Source organism: Chlorocebus sabaeus, chromosome 23 (genome assembly GCF_047675955.1).
Source record: "Chlorocebus sabaeus isolate Y175 chromosome 23, mChlSab1.0.hap1, whole genome shotgun sequence".
Classification (NCBI taxonomy): domain Eukaryota; kingdom Metazoa; phylum Chordata; class Mammalia; order Primates; family Cercopithecidae; genus Chlorocebus; species Chlorocebus sabaeus.
The window spans coordinates 33,257,367-33,277,278 of NC_132926.1; the positions used below are offsets into that span (position 1 = coordinate 33,257,367).

General features: G+C 43.6%; 1 protein-coding gene across 1 annotated transcript; it reads right to left on the minus strand.

Moving 5' to 3' along the window:
* Positions 1-17,690: 17,690 nt before the first annotated feature.
* ADRB2 (adrenoceptor beta 2) lies at positions 17,691-19,699 on the minus strand. Its single transcript, XM_008014922.3, has one exon. It carries the CDS (start codon positions 19,476-19,478, stop codon positions 18,231-18,233), a length of 1,248 nt encoding a protein of 415 aa, XP_008013113.3. The 5' UTR covers positions 19,479-19,699; the 3' UTR covers positions 17,691-18,230.
* Positions 19,700-19,912: the final 213 nt, after the last annotated feature.

Genomic DNA, 19,912 nt, shown 5'->3' on the forward strand with positions numbered 1-19,912 from the left:
TGGAAACTCTTTACTTTTCTGTTCCTGAGTGTTGATTAATTTCAGCAGGAAAATGTTCCTGGTTAAAAGTCTGCATTAGATGTGATTAGGACTTACCTCTATCCCTCCATTCATGTTAGTTTATCTTTCAACCAGGAAATGTTAGAAACTCAACTCGTGGCTAACCACATATCTTTGACTTAATAACTGGGTCATCAACAAAGTCAATCCCCACTGAAAGAGACCACAGAAAACGTACAAAATTAAGGACGGGTCTATTGGTATTTCCCCGAAAGAAATGAACGTCTTTTACACAACTACTCACAGCTAGGAACAGTTACAAGTATCATAAAAGCCAAGTGCTATTAGAATGGTTTGGAGAGGGCAGATCAATTAGAAAAAAGAAAAAATTAAATTATCAGGGTCCAACAACAGGGAAATGCTTAATTTTGAAAAATGTATATGAAATACTCTGCAATACTTAAAATAGCACTTAAAGACATTATTTCCTAACACATGCAAATACCATATAATAAGTGGAAAAAAGCAAGAGACAAACCATAATTTAGCATCGTCTCAATTTTATTGAATGCATACTGAATAGCATATGTATACAAACAGAAAAGAGACCAGAAAAAAAGAAATCCTAAAAAATGTTAACAAAAATAATACCAGATCGAGGAGTTATGGGTGATTTTTATTTGCATTTTATACTATCCTGCATTTTCCAATTTCCTTCAATATGTATTTGTTTGTTTAGTCATTCGACAAATTTTTTTTCTGTATCAACTATGAACCAATTATGTTCTAGACACTGGAAATGGAGACAAATCCCAGCCTTCCTGCAGCTTCCTCTCCAGTGATTGGACGCAAACAATAAACATGAACAATGAAGAAATGAGCAGTGATACGGATAGTGGTACATGTTGCAAAGGCATCCGATTAGGGTGATGGGAAAGAGTGACGAGCGTTTTGCATCTAGTTTGGGTGTCTGGTGGGGGTGGGGCAGCCCAGAGGAAGTGCCCTTTGAGCTGAGTGAGACTGAATGACGCAAAGAAACCTGAAGATCTGGGAGAATTTACCTCTCCAAGACAATGGGATGGGTTAAAGCTTAGTGTGTTCACACAGCAGAGAGAAGGCCAGGGTAGCAAAAGCACAATGTGCGGTGAACACAAGCTGAGGTTGCAGGGATCTGACCATCCTGACATCACAGGCTTCGGTCTAGCTGCATTGGAAGGCACAGAGAAGTTTTGCGTGGGGAGTAATGGATGACACACGGATGACACACCCGTTAGAAAGATAACTGGGTGCAGAGACTCCTGGTGGTGGAGGCAGAGCGAAAGCAGGGAGACCTCTAGGAAACACATTTTTCTTCATAATTTACCAATTCTATGACCTCGGTTTCCACAACCGTAAAATGGGGCAGTTGGGCAAAGTCAGTGATTTCTAAGGTACTTCCAATACTTAAAAATAGAAAAACTTTATTATTTTTGTATACTTGCTTACCTTTAAAAGGATGTAAGCTTCTCAGACACAGGGGCCAAGTCTTATTCCTCCCTTTATTCTCAGAACTCTGCCTTCCACCTTATAGATTCAAATACATGGATCTAGGCTGTACATTAGCGTGTGTTTGGGTGTGCTATTAGTTCTCTGTGTCAGTTTTCACCGTACTTCCTTTTGAACTCATTTGCTGAAACCTTTCTACAGAAGGTAGCGGCAGGGCACCGAAGGCTTTTTAGCCAAGACTGCCTGCTGCGTTTTAGAAAGGTCACACAGAAGGTAATGAAGGGGCCTTGGAGGGACCCAGGAGTGGAAGCCGGGAGACAGAGAGATGCATTATTTTATTAGAGAATCCTCCTGGGCCCTGATAGTCAAGATAATCCACCTTGGAAGGCAGAATGTGCCAGTGAGCCCTTGGTCTGCACAAAGCCACCTCCATGGAGAGCCCTCCAACACTGGGAGATGAGAAAGTGCAAGACTCCACTTATTTATAGATGGGGGAAATGAGGCACAAAGAGACAAAGTGACTCATGTGCCGAGGATTTCTGACTTCAGGGCCTTCTCTCAGCTAATGTGAAAACCAGACTCCATTTAGGGAGGGATCTAGGGAGGGGAAGGCTTTTACTTGGGCCAAAGTAGAAAGGCTCACCAGGGAGGGTGGGGGCGGGGGAGACAAGTATCCTTGACTGAAACTATGACAAATTCTTCAATACCTTAATTTTGACACTCTCATAATCCAAAAAGGGCTAAAATTGGCCTTAGAGCTTGCGTTATGAAACCCGAGCAGATCAAACAAAAGAAATAAGCAAAACTCGAGTCAGCCAGATAATAATCCATGTGGAGAACATGCAAATTCAAACAAAAATAGATCAGAGACACTTTCCCAAGAGACGCAGAGCTGGGAGATCCTGGAACCAAATCCTTTCCATGAAAGATGGGGAGGCAAAGGTGGGGAGGGAAACAAGGGGCTCTCTTCAGTTCCACACCTCCAGAGACAGAAAGCAAGCTTTGCCAGCAGAGTCAGGATTGGGACTTGAATTTAATTTTCCCCATTCTGAGTCAGTGGTCATCTCACTCCCTCATAACTAATTTGGGGTCTATTTGCCAATCCTGTAGACAGGCACAATGGCAGGAGACAACCTAAGTAGTGTCAAAGCATCTTGTGCATTCTGTGTGTTGCCATACACGTGCACATCTGTGTGTGCCCGTCCACACACATGCAAGTGTGCATGCGCGCGCGCACGCGCGCACACACACACACACTCTGTTTTAAGTTTGAAGTCTTCACTAATAATGGTGGACCATTAACATTGCTAGATGTCTGCGTTTACCACCCAATTCAAAGGCACAGCTCATGCGACCCAGAAGAAACCGGAATCCAGCCCCTTAATTTTTTTTTTTTTTTTTTTTTTTTTTTTTTGAGAAGTCTCACTCTGTAGCCCAGGCTGAAGTGCAGTGGCACAATCTCAGCTCACTGCAAGCTCCACCTCCCGGGTTCATGCCATTCTCCTGCCTCAGCCTCCAGAGTAGCTGGGACTACTCCAGCCCCTTAATTTTATAGATAAGGAGTGGAATCCAGAATGGATGAGGTTGTAGAGTTACTTAAAGCAAGAGCTGTAGAAACCTGCCTCCACTTACAGTGTTCTTTCTAGACAGCAGAAAGGAACACTTTATTCTTCAATACACAAGTGCTAGTTTCTGTTCTCAAGAATGTATTATCAAAAGCAAAGTTATCAAAAGTTATCAAAAGCAAAGTTAGACACTCTCCAGCTTATTACTTTGTCAGGGGCCTGAAATCTTGGCACATTAATTAGTGGATTTCCAAAAGAAGTCTTTCAACTTCTTTGGATGTTTGCTACTATGATGATGGTAACAGTCACATTCATACATTAAATAAACATTTACTGAATGTCCACTATGTACTGGGACCTCTGGCAGGATCCTTTATGTCCTCTTAATCTCTTTTAATTTTCATAATATTATGAGGCAGGTATCATTATTCCCCCTCTCTGCTCCCTTGTTTTATTCCAGGTAATAAATAAATAAAGCTCAGAGAGGCTAAGACACTTATTCCAGGTAATAGATTCTGGAAGGGGCAAGGTTAGGATTTGATTCTCTGACGGATTCCATTATGCTGTGTGCCTCAAATGCCTGGTGATCCTGTACTCTACCATGGGCACCGTGTGGGGCAGTGCCACTAAGCTCTGCTGTGACCTCTAGGTTACCTCTGAAGTTTATGAGGCACTGCCAGAGGCTCAGGGTGGAGGATCCAAGATAGCTGGGCTAGGGTATAAAAAGGGCCCTGTCAGAACAAAGATCATTCATTTTTGAAGTCTAATCTCCTTGGATTCTAGATGGGAAGGAAACATATTAAAGGTGGATGAAGGAGGGAGGTACTTAGACTGCAGAAGGGATATAGAACATGGGACACAGTTTTAAAGAAAGTTTGCTGGTGGAGGCCCCGTCTATGTTTCACATGAAGGTGCTTTTCGCAGCAGACCCAGAGAACTTTCTACACAGCAAGAATTTCTTCCCGTATCCTTGACAGCATTCTGTTTCTGCTTGAATGTCTCCAGGACCAGGGAGTTCATTATCTTTCAGACTATTCTAATTGTTAGAAAGTTCTAGTCTTCATATTGAGGCAAATCTGCCTCCCAGATATGTCTATGATTTAGGTCTAGATCTACCCTTTGGTTTACAAGACCAAGTCCCCTTCCTCCCTAACCAGCAACACTCTAGACATTTGAAGACACCTTTCATTTTTTACACCAGCATTCCCCCAAAGTGTGCTGAGCAGAGTAGTAAGTTTGCACGATGTTACTAGGTGTCCTCATAAAACAAACATACCAAAACAAACAGACAAAAATCCATAAATAGAACTCTGTGGGCAAGCCAGGTTAAATCAGGTCAACCAGGTATGCTTCCTGCAAAACTTTTCAGAACTTTTAGGATGCTACTGCCTAACATGAGCTCCAAAAGGGAAATACTGGTTTTGCAATTTATTTTCCAAACTTTTGTTCTCTTAAACTTTTGACCTCAATTTTTGTTTTCCTCCTGCTGTATCTTTTATTATTTTCCATATATACTATTGGGAACAATGCTCAGAAAATGCTTCCCTACATAAATCTAGGTTCTTACTATCATTGTTTCTAATCCAAAAAGCCAGGTTTCTCCAACTATTCATTTTGAGACATAGAATTGAGGTTTTCTCACTGTCTTCTCTATAGTTCTTTATTAGGGCTGTCAGAATAAAATATAAGATGCCTAGTTACATTTAAATTTCAGATAAATAAATAATATTTTTTTCTATAGGTATGTTTCATGCATTATTTGGGACATATTTATATGAAAAATATATTCACTGCTTATCTGAAATTCAAATTTAACTGGGTGTTCTATATTTTTATTTGCTAAATCTGGCAACCTGAGAAGAGAGCTAAATGTATTTTTCCCTTGAAAAATGTGACCCTCAGAATTGGACATAATATTCTGGAAGTGGACCACAACGGAGACATTGAGAATCCTGAGAACCACCTTCAACTCTACTTTTTCCTGAGGCATTTTTAAAGAGAAAATAATCGTATTTTTATGCAATAATTAGAGACCAGTTCAAGGTTGACAGATATCAGATATCTTCCTGAATCTACTGGCAAAATCTAGAAGCCAATTTCCCATCCCTTACCCTGTTGGTAAGTATACTGGTTTTCCTGAATGTCATGATTAGGGAAGAAGATCCACACATTCTTTATAATTCTGTTTTCATTGTCCATCTTCTCCATAAGACCATAAGAAATTCAAAGGCAGGAATTAACTGTACTTATTTTGATGACTGCAATATCCCCAGTAGTTAACATAGGTTGCGGCAGATATAAGTGTTCAAAATGTCTACATGAATGAATGAGTCACAACATTGCATGGAAAGCCAAGTAAAACAGACAAGCTGATACTCCGAGGAGAAGAGATTATCAACAGAATCTTTTCTTATGGTTGGTATATGTCATTCACCCCAAGCTTTCCCAAATCCATTATATGCTGTTCACCTATGCTGAAGGCAATTCTTTTGGAAGATGTGTATGCAAAACAAGAATATTTAATTGCTATGACTAAAATAAAACATCTCAACCAAACACTAGTGGTTTTCAAGAAGTTGAATAACTTCCCAGAGCCTGCAATTTTTACTGAGGCGTGGAACTTGGCCCTTAAAATTGGCTGGGCTGTTTCAAGTGGGTGTGGGATGGGGGCAAACCATACTGGGTCTTCCCACAGAAACACCCTGATCCAAAGAGAAATTAGGCAAAGTGAACAAAAACAGCCTCAGAAGAGCCTAAGCTGCCAGGAGAACAGGTATGGGAAGAGCACATGGTCCACAGCTTGGACTCGGTGATAGTGCATCTGGTGGCTGGCACAAGGACCATGAAAGGCTCAGAGCTTTCGTTCTAAGCCACAGTTGATAGAGTCACTGTTGCTCACCAACCACGTGAGCACACCCAAGCTTGGGGCTTGTCAACAGTGAAAGCATCCTGGGGCTGTCCCTGGAGCAGGCAATTGCTCATCTGCAACTTGGCAGCTGTAGCTTCAGTGCTGGGGAGGGTTAACCCTGACTTTTGTAAGATAAGAATGCACTAGAAAGTAGAGGACTACATCGAGAAGAGCCCTAAGTCTTAGGAGGGTAGGAGAGTGTAGTAAAGCTTGTGTTATTTTCTGAGCCTGAACATGAAGAACTAAAATCAGGTTCTCACCCAGCCATGTATTATAATTGCTCCATGTCCTTCGGCAAGTCTTCTCACTTCAGTCTTTGTATCTGTGAAATGGGAACAACCACGCTGACCTCAGAGTTGTGAGGATTAAACAAGATGGCAAATACAAAAGCCCTTTACAAACTGCCCTCTGTAAATTCTGGGTCAATACGAGGAAATGTTATCACACAGTGTCCCCTTGAGTGTTAATGATCTTCAGCCGTGTGATGGATCTGGTCCCTTGCTACCATAAAAGGGCAACCAACAAAGGGAAAAGAAGCATGTCTCCAACACAGCCTAAAGCAAAATGAAAAGAACTTCAACTTACATTATCAGATTCCTTTTAATTTTGGAAGGAAACATTTCCTAAGCTCATGTTGGAAAACAAAATCTCAGTGGGTAGAAATCTTTAGAATATTAAAAAATTGCTTGAGGCCTGGTGCAGTGGTTCACGCCTATAATCCCAACACTTTGGGAGGCGGAGGCAGGAGGATTGCTTGAGATCAGGAGTGGTGAGACCAGCCTGGGCAACACAGATAGACCGTGTCTCTACAAAAAATAAAAAATAAACTAAAACAAGCAAACAAATAAAAAACTAGCTGGGTATGATGGTGTGAGCTTGTGGTCACAGCTACTCAGGAGGCTGATATAGGAGGATTGCTTGAGCCCAGGAGCTTGGGGCTGCAGTGAGCTGTGATTGTGCCATTGCACTCCAGCCTGGGTGAGACAGTGAGTTGTCTATAAAAATAAATAAATGAATTAAAGAAAAAATCATTTGGGACCATATTTATGGCCTGTAAGGCTTTAGGTGAGCCTTTGCTTCTGCATGAATGTTTCTATTGATCTCCCTGGAGACTATCGCTGGCTCTGGTTAAAGCCCTTGCTGACTCTGCTAGTAAACAGGAGCAAAATGTACGTAAATATAGTTCTATTTCATTGGGGGGAAAATAATTCAGAATGTCGTGGCTCATAAATTACTTGCTGCTTCCTCTGCTGTGAGATGCTACACCCACTGAAGGGAAAATTGCTAATGTGTAAATATGTGTGTACATGTGTTTATCGTGCCAAGGCGATGAGGAAAACAGACAGATATCTTGCCTTGAATAGGCTTTCCTACCGGGCTTTGTCTGTGTCTTCCTCCAGTGTACCATTTCATGCAGCGGTTGCTTATGGGATACACTACTTCTAGTCCCACCACAGTCCCCACTAGGACCCGAAGACCTATTTTTCCCCATTGTTACTTGTGTTTAGTTCTCAGTATTACCAGCTCTATGCAAAGAGTACTCCAGGCTTGGAGCTGGGCAAAGGCTTTGCTTACAACTCTGAGAGGGCACAAGGCAATCTTTATGTAACCCGGCCTGCCCATCCTCCCCTCCTTGCCTAGGCCAAGAATAGTCAATGATCATGTTCTGGAAGAAATTCCACCTTGTCCCTGGGTAGTCTGAGCCAAGAGGAGGGGGAGCAGAGCTGGTGGCACATGCATGAGGCCAAGCAGCAAAGCCCAGGGAAGCCACAAAGTCAGAGTGTTGAGGCTGGATATATCGTTTCCCTAGTCCCCCCACCACCCCACCCCTAAGACTGGCTTAGGCCTAATAATACCCTGTGAGGACGGTGTTCCTTGCCTCCCAACACATACCAGGTTTATATACATTATGCATGTAAATACAGAGAGGTGTATTCTGAGAGGCAGAGCTTGTGAGTGAATACTTATATGCATTTCTAAGAAAACACACAACTGGGTGCGGTGGCTCACACCTCTAATCCCAGCACTTTAGGAGGCTGAGGTAGGAGGATCACCTGAGGTCAGGAGTTCGAGACCAGCCTGAGCAACATGGTGAAACCCTGTCTCTACTAAAAATACAAAAAATTAGCCAAGCGTGGTGGTACATGCCTGTAATTCCAGCTACTCAGGAGGCTGAGACAGGAGAATTGTTTGAACCCAGGAGGCACAGGTTGCAGTGAGTGGAGATAGTTCCTCTGCACTCCAGCCTGGGCAACAAGAGTGAAATGCCATCTCAAAAAGAAAACACACACAAATGCACACATGGACCCATCTGTGTGCACTTATCTATATAAGAATGCTTTTGTATAAGTAAGCATATCTTCAGAGATGTTCTCTCAAAATACTAATTTGAACTCTGTTGCAAATACGTCAATAGCTTCTAAATGCTCTAAGGCTAAAGATACAAATTCTTAATGCAACAAAAAGGCTCTTCACAGAGTGACCCTGTCTGCCTCCTGCAGGCTCATCCTGCGTCCCAATATGCCCTTCCTGTCTCTGCACAGCAGCTACACTGACCTTTGCTTAACCTTTCTTACTCAGAGCTCTCCTTTCACCACTGGCCATTTGCATGTGCCATTTGCATGTGCTTTTCTCCCTAAGCACCATATTCTTCCCTCTTCTGTTTTGCTAGGCATTGGATAGCCATTCTTCAGGTACTTGTTGATACTTTACTTCTTTGGGAGAACACTTATTGACCATCCAGAATTAGCTGGATTCCCTCAAAACATCCTATATTTTCTCCGTAGCACCTACCAAAGTTGCCACTTTGTATCCATTTTTAAAATGTACCTCGTCAGTTATATGCAGACTTAGTCAGGGCAAGGATCAACTGCTTTTGTTCACCCACTGATCTTTAGAACCAAACAGTTCCTGGCGTATGATGAGTACTCAACAGACATGCGTATTAGACCATTTTCATGCTGCTGATAAAGACATACCCAAGACTGGAGTAATTTATAAAGAAAAAGAGGTTTAATGGACTCACAGTTCCAAGTGGCTGGGGAGGCTTCACAATCATGCAGAAGGCAAAAGGCATGTTTTATTTGGCGGCAGGCGAGAGAGAGTAAGAACCAAACCAAAGGGGTTTCTCCTTATAAAACCATCAGGTCTCATGAGACTTATTTACTACCACGAGAACAGTATGGGGCAAACTGCCCCCATGATTCAACTATATCCCGCCGGGTCCCTCCCACAATATGTGGGAATTATGGGAGCTATGATTAGAGATGAGATTTGGGTGGAGACACAGCCAAGCCTTATCGACATGTATTGAATGAAAGTTGTGTATACTTACATAGGGAGAGGGGTCAGCATATGGATCTGTGTGTACTGAGGTATCAGCATGACCATGATGACATGACATGGTATATTTGCTCATTTGGAGCACAGAAAGGTCTGCTTAGGGATCCCTATGCCAGTATACATCTAAGGAAGAGTGCTCTATCTAAGGACGACATATACTGAGTATGTCTGCATCCTACATTTATTTAAGCAATCATATGGAAGTGTACAAAAAAGAACCTAGATTTGTACAAATGTCTATGTGAAAATGCATGTGTGTGCATTTGTGCTGATATGGGTATAGGCATCCATGTAAAAGTCTCTGTGTGTGTTTATTTGGGTGTGTACATCTGTGGAAGTGTATATATCTATATGTGAGTCATATTCGTCTTTGCAGCTGGGTGGGTCCCCTTTCAGATTTCTAAGAAGGAGGGTTTATGTGCATTAGGTGAACTGATCCAAACGCACCTTAGTAGGATTTGACTTAACCCAAGGCAGGGTGTTGTGGAGGAAGGAGCACTGGACTAGGAACCTATCACTGGAGCAAAATTCTTTTTTTCTTCCTGGGCTGCTACCTCCGCATTTACATGCAGAGGGCCAGGGTCTAGGTGACAGTGATGCTATCGGGAGGTTGGAGGTATCACGGGTTAAATGCCATGTCAATGACAAAACGCCATTTTAATTAAGTTCCTAGTTGCTCAAGGCATTTCATTATCACCTTCCTCTTTTATGTTAATTTACAAATTGTTTTCATCTTCTTTTTTAAATTTGGTAACACAGGAAAATTTGAATTCTGCTTATGTGACCAAACAGTTGTTTGTGTGCATGTATACAGCCACACATGATCAGCTTTTACCTGCCTACTTTCTGTGCTATAGAGCAGAAAGGGAAGAAGAAGACAGTGTGATGTCCAGGGCCCCAGATTGTGATCCTTGGACCACCTGCTTCACCATCCTCTAGGAAAGTTGTGGCAAAAGCAGATTCCTGGCCCCCAACTACAGTCCTATTAGCTCAGAATCTCAGAATGGGTGTCAGGAATGTGCATTTTCCCAGAAGTTTCCCCAAATCATTTCTGTGCTCTGAAAGGTTGGGGACCCACTGCCATAAAATAAAATAATATCAAGAAACTCATACCTAAGCTGACACGACTAACCCTTTCACAATTCTATAAAAAAAGATTTCTAAGTCTAGCACCACTCTGTCCTTCAGGTTGACCCTCTATTCTTTTGAATTGGGGGTGCTGGGCGAACGTTTGGATTTATAGACATTGTGGAAAATGAAACAAGAAACCTAGTTTGAATGTTTGTGAGCAACACCGTGAGCAGAACAGACTTATTTTTGCAGTATATATAACAACAACCATGAGGACCTCCCAGACAAACCAAACAAAATAAAACAGCAGCAGCAAAAACCCACCAACAGGCCAGGAGGGTTGTTTGTGATATTTAGAAATATCTAAATGGATTTTTATAAAAAGAAGAGTAGGCAGTAGTTTTAGAGATCGAATTGAAGAAATGAAGAAAAATCCCCATACAAAGAGTTGTGGCTTTGGGACACAAGCCTTAGGTTGTAAAATCAGTATGGTGTGGTTGGAAAAAAAGCAAGAGTTCCCTAGAATTCCACTTTTGCTTTGTCATGGGTGTTGCTGTTATGATTTTGAAAGCGGTTTTCTTTTCCTGAATACACGAACACATTTAAAAACTCCCGTCTTCCCCTCACAGCACTGGAAAAAATAAAATAAAATAAACCAAGCCAGCAGACAGCATGCTCCCTCGGGCCCTGTCCTGCCTTGCCCAGTGACCCCAGCCACCTTGAGCCCAGGTTTTGCAGCCAGTGCACTAAGGAATAAGGAGGTACAGGCTCTGTCATGGCCCGTCTCACCCTGATATTCTCTAATGAGAAACTTCAGATGCTGATACAGACCTTGTCAGAGACATGGGAAGAGCACCCGATCTCCAGATGTCAAGAGCTTCCTGGCCCGAAAGTGGTGATTTGACTCAATGCAAACCCATGTGCTGTGACCAGGTGCCTCCTTCTGCCCTCCTGTCTGGCGGGGCAAGCTCACTTAAACTGTGTCTTAATAATGGTGAAAGACAGAGATGCCGACTCTAAGTACGATCCTGTTTCCCAGTTTATACTTAATCACAACCTGCCTAGATAGTAGGGCTTGCTCCTTAGTCTCAAGGGGCATACATTAATCAGGCCCCTCTGAGAAGATTCCATGGAGAATTAGAACAAAATGCATCCATTTAAAATACCCTCTCATAATCTTCTCTTTCCTTCTTTCTTACCTGATCCCCAACTGAGAAAAGACAGACGGCCTATTCTAGTGGCAAAACATACACATAGACTCTAGTTCAGAATACCGGGTTTCACTCCAGTGGGTTATGTGATCTTGGACAACTTAGTTTACCTCTGAAAGTCTTAGTTTTCCTATTTATAAAATGATGACAAATATAATAGCACTATTTCCCAGAGGTGTGAATACTAAATGAGAGCATGCACCAGAACTGCCAGCTACAATGCTTGGCTCATAAGAAGCACTTCGTAGCTATTAGCAGTTGCTACTATCAAAAGAGGCTCTCTATGAGAATAGAAACCTACTGTTGCACTTTTCCAAACAGAAGTTATTGGTCACTATGTGACCTGAATAGACTTATTTTTATACAAATCAACAGGCTGGGTAGGAGGCATTCAACAATGTCAAAAGAACTCTGTCCTGGATGTTCAGTGGTTAGTTTCCTCTGCTCTGAAAGCAGATTAGGGCCCAGGTGCAGAAAGTGTGCTTTCAACAAGGCAAGTATAGAAACATCTTTTTCATCCACTAGCAAGGGGCAGGGGGAGGGATTCTCTCTGATTTATACAAAGTTTATATCTTTGTAGCCTTGTTTCTCAAAATGTGGTCCACGGGCAATCTGTGTTAGAAAAACCTGGAGGAACTTGCTAAAATGCAGATTTTTAGACCCCAGTGCAGACTTTGTGATTCAGACTCTGCGGGAGTGGAGATTCTTTCGCACCTAAACACTCTATAAAATCAGGCCAATGGGCAAACAGGAATTATAACATCTGTATCACAGTACACACAAAAGTAAGTTCAAGGGAGCGGTTGGAAACCCCGTCTCTATTAAGAAATACAAAAAAAACTAGCCGGGCGAGGTGGCGGGCGCCTGTAGTCCCAGCTACTCGGGAGGCTGAGGCCGGAGAATGGCGTGAACCCTGGAGGCGGAGCTTGCAGTGAGCTGAGATCCGGCCACTGCACTCCAGCCTGGGCGACAGAGCGACCGTCTCAAAAAAAAAAAAAAAAAAAAAAAAAAGTATCAGCAGTGGATCCAAAACAGTATAAATAATATAATTCTATTTTCATTTACAAATATATTTATGTACATTTGTATAGCTAGGCTTAGAACAAAGTCTGGAAGCGTATATATCATCAAATTTATCGATGGTTATCTTTAGGTGGTGACATTAAGTGTGATTTATCTAATTTTATACTTTCATATACTTTTAAATGTCCTATAATAATTATCCATTATCCTTTTAAAGAGAAAAAATATGCTTTTAAAAATAAAAGCAATGCAGTCAGATGTGTGGTACTGAAGACTTCCTAATATCTTACAGAATTTTAGAGAAAGAAGGAAACAGAGGACCCATATAAGCCAAAGTGTCTCTCTTTAGAGGTGATGAAACAGGTCTAGAGAAGGGAAGTGGTTACCTGTCTGAGGTTACCCAGACTCTTAGTGGCTGGGCTATGACAGACCCCAGGTCTCTAGGCTTTGACAGACCCCAGGTCTCTAGGCTTTGGGGCTAGAAGCTTTGAAGTGTTCCAGTGCTAGCCAGGGACCTGCCTCTATTCCTTCCTGCCCTGTAAGGGTGACAAAAAGACCACAGGAAGTGCAATGATTCCAAGGGTGGAGAAGGATGTAATAGTCTTTGCAGAGAGGACTTTGCAGCTCTTATTATTCTCGTTCTGGGAGTTAGTAGGTCATTTGCAAAAGGCATGGGAAGAGCAGCTGATGAAAAGGTCTAATAGTTTGGAAAACTGCTTAACCTTGTTGCTCTATTTCTGGATTTCTCCCCATGGCCAAACGCTGTTGAGATCCTGATTTCCCCCGGAGGTTTCCCATTTAGGAATGCAGTGAAACCTCTGGAATCCAGAGGAATTGGGGAGAAGGCCAGCTGGAATTAGGGAACAGTTTGAATACACTTTAAGAACATTCAGGTCTGCTGTTTTCAATGACACAGGATCACAGATTTGGAAAGAGCCTAGCCCAGCCTCCTGCTCAGTGCAGGCCTTGTGCTTTATCCTGAACAGAGCTTCATCTGGGCTTCTCTTGAATGCTTCCAAAAACGGGAGGTTCATGATTCTGGCAGATGATTTAGTTCACTCTTTGGAAAGTCTTCCTATACCTGAGCTGGAATCTACCTTTCTGTAAGGTTCTGCTTGCCTTCTTGTATTCATGCAGAACCGAGAAACCTGTTTTTTTCCCCCCAGATCATACTCAAAAGAAATTATCATGCACCAAATAGTACTTCACAGCATTCTCTTCTGCAGGCTGACAACCTTCAGAATATTCAACTATTGTTTATATGGCAAATGTCATCAACTCTAATTAGAAATATAAATGATTATCTCTAGCCTCTAAATTAACAACTGTATAAATTTACATTCAGAGTGGAGCAGAGCTTAGATACCACCTGTACTGGCCTCAAATTACAGATGAGCAAACGGAAGTCTGCTGAGGAAAACTGCCTCACCCAACTTCAGAGAGAGAGTGGGGGTGGGCGGGAGTTTGGAGGGGGGTTCTTTTCACCTCACCCTGCCTCCTATTATTCATAAAACACCAGAATTTCTCAAGTTCTTGAAAGTGCTTAGGAAGTTTGTTCTCTTAGGCATTTAGAAAAATCCCTCCTTCAAATTATATTTGCACTGTCAGTGAAGTACGGATTAGCACAGACTGAATTTAGTAGAGGTTATACTGTCAATGAAAAGTATCATTCAAAGCATATTAACGTTCCTTGCTCTCTGTTGTCAGAAAATCATCTCCTTTGCTCTAGAATGCTAGCTCAAGATGGACAACATACCTATAGGGCTATCCAGGCCTACCAAATTTCCATAAAATCCGGCCACCCACTCAATTTAGGAGACCTTTCCAACGCTGGGGCTCAGAAAGAGTTGCAGGATGTAGGACAGCCTGTGTTTCTGCTTTACTCTGCTGTGTTCGTTTTAGAGTTTCACATCCTCTTTCCATTTCGGTCTGATTCTCTGATGAGAAGACAAAACAAAGACTCGGAGAAGCAAACTAGGCACTTCAGTGATTGGTTTTTTTGTCCCAGTCCCCAGAAACACTGCAGTCACATGCTTGGAAGGGAACATTCCTCCCTGCCTCAACCCACAGCAGTCTCCCTCTTCTCTCAACAAAGTATTGCATTTCCAGTTCTTACACTTGTTCTGGCACAGATTCTAAGCTACCTCGTGCTGCTTCCTGTTTTGCCTGGGTGCTAGGCTCCATGGATCCTGGAATCACAGAGACCTGGGTTCTCGTCCTGACTCTGCAACTAGTTGGTGGTATGGCTTTGGAAAGTTATGGAAGCTTTCTGAGCCTCAGCTCCCTCGTTTGTTAGATGAGGACAATTATGCTACCTACATCATACAGTTGTGAAGAGGACATAATGCCTAACAGGTGTCTAATATAGTCACTAACATTTAGTAAGATTCCATAAAAGCTATCTGCTTAGTATCATTAATATCATGCTCCAAAAGGCAGAAACTGAAACCTATACTTTTCTCATGCTACACACAGTAGGTTCTCCATAAATACTTTCTGATTGATTCTGGTTTAGGCTCCATTTGGCAGTAGGGTCACCATGAGAAACATTTCAAGAATCGTGTAAAGATAGTTCCTATTCTCAAGCTCCCTTTTCTCCAGATTCCTTATCCCATTAATTATTGCAGTGGGGAGGCCCACCCTGTCCTGCCACTGTTCACACCTGTCAGCTTGCATCTTAGAAAAAAGTTCTCATTTGACAGACTCTGAGAACTTGCTGTCCAGGCAAAGAAAACTTTCCGATGATGAATACAACACAAATTTTAGGTAGCCACCTTGTCAGCAAACAGAGAGACGAAGGGACACCAACAAAAGCCAACCCCTCAAAAGAAACAAAGCAACACACCAAAGAGGTAGAAAGTAAAGGATTAAGATATGCCTAGAATACTCTTGCTTATCAGGACCCTTAAAACTAATCAAAGTTCTTGTGCTTACAATATTCCTAAAGGAATGTGAATATGGTTAAACTCTCCTTTTAGCTGGGAATCTGAATTAACATTAATACCTGAATTTTTAACAGAAATTACATTAGACATTCCTTTAGGCAAAGGAGTATATATACAACACTGACATTTGGTTATAAAGAGCTAAGGAATCTCCCAGCTTCCCTAAATGCAGAAGATATCTTAGTGGACTCCTGCTGAGTTAAATGAGCAATTATTTCTTTTGTCCCTATTGCAGATTATTTATTTATGCTCTAAATTTTGTGTTAAGGACAAAAGAAAAATACATTGGCTGAAATGAATGTGTTATGTTATAACCCCAGTTGAGGGTGAGGAAAGAACTCAATGCTAATGTGGTGGAGAGAATGCAGCAGTTCCTGGAATAGCAGTTGGGTTTCCTGGCTTGAGTCCCACTGTGACATCCTTGGCTGCTTACCTTGGGCAAGCCCTTCGCCTCATAGCATTTCAGTCTCTTCAGATGTTAAATACTTTCTATGGGCTCTTCCATGTCTGAGATTTTATGAGGCTACTGGGAGCATGAAGATTAGCTAAAGAAACTGCCCAAATCTCTGAGTGTGGGGACCAGAGCAGTAGAAAGAGAATGTGATAATAGGTATGCAAACCCTTGGAAAAAAGTGAAAGCACTGAATGACACACATTCCCCAATTTGCCACAGCATGTTCCAAAATCACAGGCGCCCAGCATTCTCCTGAGAGCTCAGTGCTCACCCAAACATCCCATCATTGAGCTGACAGGAAGCAGAGAAGGCTAATGCTTTTCTGGTTGGGGACCTTGGCTGGGATAGAAAGGAAGAGGGGAGTGGAGTCAGCTTCATGAGCCAGTGAAATGGCAATGAACCCTGCAGGCTGATCTGCCCTAGCCTGGCGTTGCCAAGGAGGACGATCCACTTCATCAAACCTGGGCCAAGCTCTGGCTCAGACACACAGGCAAAAATAGAAAGGGGCTGGGAGAAGAAATGTGTTTACTTTTGTGATTTCCCCTAACGTGCCTCTTGACAGTATTCTAATCTCTTCACAAGCAGGAGCCATGGGCCACAGGCCTCACCTCCACTGACAATTCATGTACAGACCTAAAGCCTTCTTAACATTTCAGGGTCACTATTTGGGCAGCTAGAAAGCAAGTTTAGGAGGCAGCATGATGCAATGGAAAGAGTGCTGATGAGGGTCTGTTACTGCCTAGGTGAACTGTGAAAATCCCTCTCCAAGGCTCGGCACAATCAAGCGCTTGCATTAGAAAGAATGTATATATCTGCTGAGATTTTTAGTTTCTACCAGTGACTCTCAATCAGGGGCTAATTCACACCTCAGGGGCTCTTTTGCAATATCTGGAAACATTTTTGCCTATTATAAGCAGGGGATGCTATTGGCATCTAATGAATAGAGGCCAGAGGTGCTAAACATCCAATGATGCAGCCCTCACAACAAAGAGTTATCTGGTCCAAAATGCTAACAGTGCCAAGACTCAGAACCTTGGTTTATACTGAACCGAGGAGAGTCAGTGGGAGAAGAAAACAGGGACAAAGGAAAGAAGGAAAAGGGGTTAAAATTCTATTTCTAGGTCACGTGGAATCCATCAGTTATGTGTTCTACAGTTTTTCTCCCCATGACCAATGCCTTTTTAATTTTCCCTCGGAATTACGGGGCCATGTTCGAGTAGCTTCCTCATAAGAACATTTTCCTTATCCCTAAAATGCCAAGCCCTGATGCAGTACAAAGAGCTCCACTATAACACATGGCCAAGACATAAATATAAACAGTTATGAAACAAGTAGAACTGGAAGGTGGGTGGTAGGGGCGCGTGGAGAGAAAAAAAACATATGCCCATAACTCCGCTTCTGTGAGTCAGTGTTTCTGAGGTAACAACACAGAACAATAACCATAGGGTGAGTTGAGCTATACTAAGAGCAGGCAGAATTGATTTGGGGCATGAGTGTCAGGAGAGATGCAGCTTTGCAGCAGCAGATTCAAAGGCAAATGAAAGGGTTAAGCAATCTGTGCATGTCATTCTTGTATCATTCTACATTAAGTCATGGGCAGTTATTACAAGTAGTTACCTGTCGTTTCCAGTCGGGGAGGCAGTGGCACTCCAGACAAGGGGTTTTGGAGAAACAGGTGCAATTAAGGCATGGTCAAACAATTTATTTACTGTAAACTTTAGACTTTGCTCAGGAAAACAACTGAAGCTGCTCCTCAAATCCCTGCCTAAAATACCCCGTGTGAGCAAATAAGAGGAGCGGGGAAGAGTCCATGTTCACAGCTGAAAGGTCCGAGATACTCAAAATCCTCAAGTCCGAGGGTGTGGGAAGGAAAATCTCCTTCAGATACAAATTACCAGCAGCAATATATTACCCCTAATACTTGAATAGTGAGGTAGATACATGGAAAAGTCATGAAAACATAGCAGACTCAGGTCCTCTAGGACTAAAGCCCTTTAGACATAAACTTACAAATTCCATGCAAAGAGGAACTGAACTGTACAAATAACAAATAATCACCAAATAAGTTTTCTCTCTTTTTACAGCTTAAAAAAATAAAAAAGGCAGAAGGATGCCCCTCCTCCTGCATATCTCTATACAATTTTATTCTACTTTTATTACCCTCAAGTTAAATAGTCTGTTTAGTGTTCTGTTGGGGGGGTGGTCTTAAAAAGTAGAAAAACTGCTTTACAGCAGTGAGTCATTTGTACTACAACTCCTCCCTGGTGAATCAATGTTATCGCTAGGCACAGTACCTTGATGGCCCACAAAGTCTTCCGTGCCTGGGAGGTCTTCACACAGCAGTTTATTTTCTTTCTCCTGTTCCAGGTGATATCCACTCTGCTCCCCTGTGTTGCCATTGCTGTTGCTGGAGTAGCCATTCCCACAGGCCTTCAAAGAAGACCTGCGCAGACACAAAAGCTCCTGGAAGGCAATCCTGAAATCTGGGCTCCGGCAGTAGATAAGGGGATTGAAAGCAGAATTGACATAGCCCACCCAATTTAGGAGGATGTAAACTTCCTTAGGGATGAGGTTATCCTGGATCACATGCACAATGTTAACGATGAAGAAGGGCAGCCAGCAGAGGGTGAAAGTGCCCATGATGATGCCTAACGTCTTGAGGGCTTTGTGCTCCTTCAAGTAGAACTTGGAAGATCTGCGGAGTCCATGCCCTGTCCGCCCATCCTGCTCCACCTGGCTAAGGTTCTGGGCATGGAAGCGGCCCTCAGATTTGTCAATCTTCTGGAGCTGCCTTTTGGCCTCCTGAAAGACCCTGGAGTAGACGAAGACCATGATCACCAGGGGAACGTAGAAGGACACGATGGAGGAGGCAATGGCATAGGCTTGGTTCGTGAAGAAGTCACAGCAGGTCTCCTTGGCGTAGCAGTTGATGGCTTCCTGGTGGGTGGCCCGGTACCAGTGCATCTGAATGGGCAAGAAGGAGGTAAGGCCTGACACGATCCACACCATCAGAATGATCACCCGGGCCTTATTCTTGGTCAGCAGGCTCTGATACTTGAAGGGTGAAGTAATGGCAAAGTAGCGATCCACTGCGATCACGCACAGGGTCTCAATGCTGGCCGTGACGCACAGCACATCAATGGAAGTCCAAAACTCGCACCAGAAGTTGCCAAAAGTCCACATTTTCATGAGAATATGGGCGGCCCCAAAGGGCACCACTGCCAAGCCCATGACTAAGTCAGCACAGGCCAGTGAAGTGATGAAGTAGTTGGTGACCGTCTGCAGACGCTCGAACTTGGCAATGGCTGTGATGACCAGCACATTGCCAAACACGATGGCCAGGACGATGAGAGACATGACGATGCCCATGCCCACCACCCACGCCTCGTCCCGTTCCTGCGTTACGTCGTGGTCCGGCGCATGGCTTCCGTTGGGTGCCAGCAGGAAGGCGCTGCCGTTCCCGGGTTGCCCCATGGCGCGCAGTCTGGCAGGTGAGCGCACTGTCTGCAGGCGCCTCAGCGGGCAGACCCCCGGCGGGGCTCTGCGGGCCGCAAGCGGACGCCTGGAAGCCTCATTCAGTGGCCGTGGGGTGGGTGTGGTGGGGACACGTCTTGCACACTTAGCTTGTCGGGTGCCAGGGGCTCGCGGTGCCCGCCAGTTCCAGCCTGTGCTCTGGAGAAGCCGCCTCGGAGTGCGCTCTGCCCGTTATGTGCACAGGACTTTAGGGGAACTGCCCTCGCCGTGACGTAAGGGAACTTTCGGCCAATGGCACGGCGGCAGGCCCGAAGGGGCGAGGCACCCATCCCCTTTCCCCCCCTCCTCTCGCCCTCCCTCTGCTGGAGCTGGCCCGGGCGGGGCCCAACTGCTCCCCGGCGGGCGGGCCACCACTCCTTCCCGGCTACCCTGGC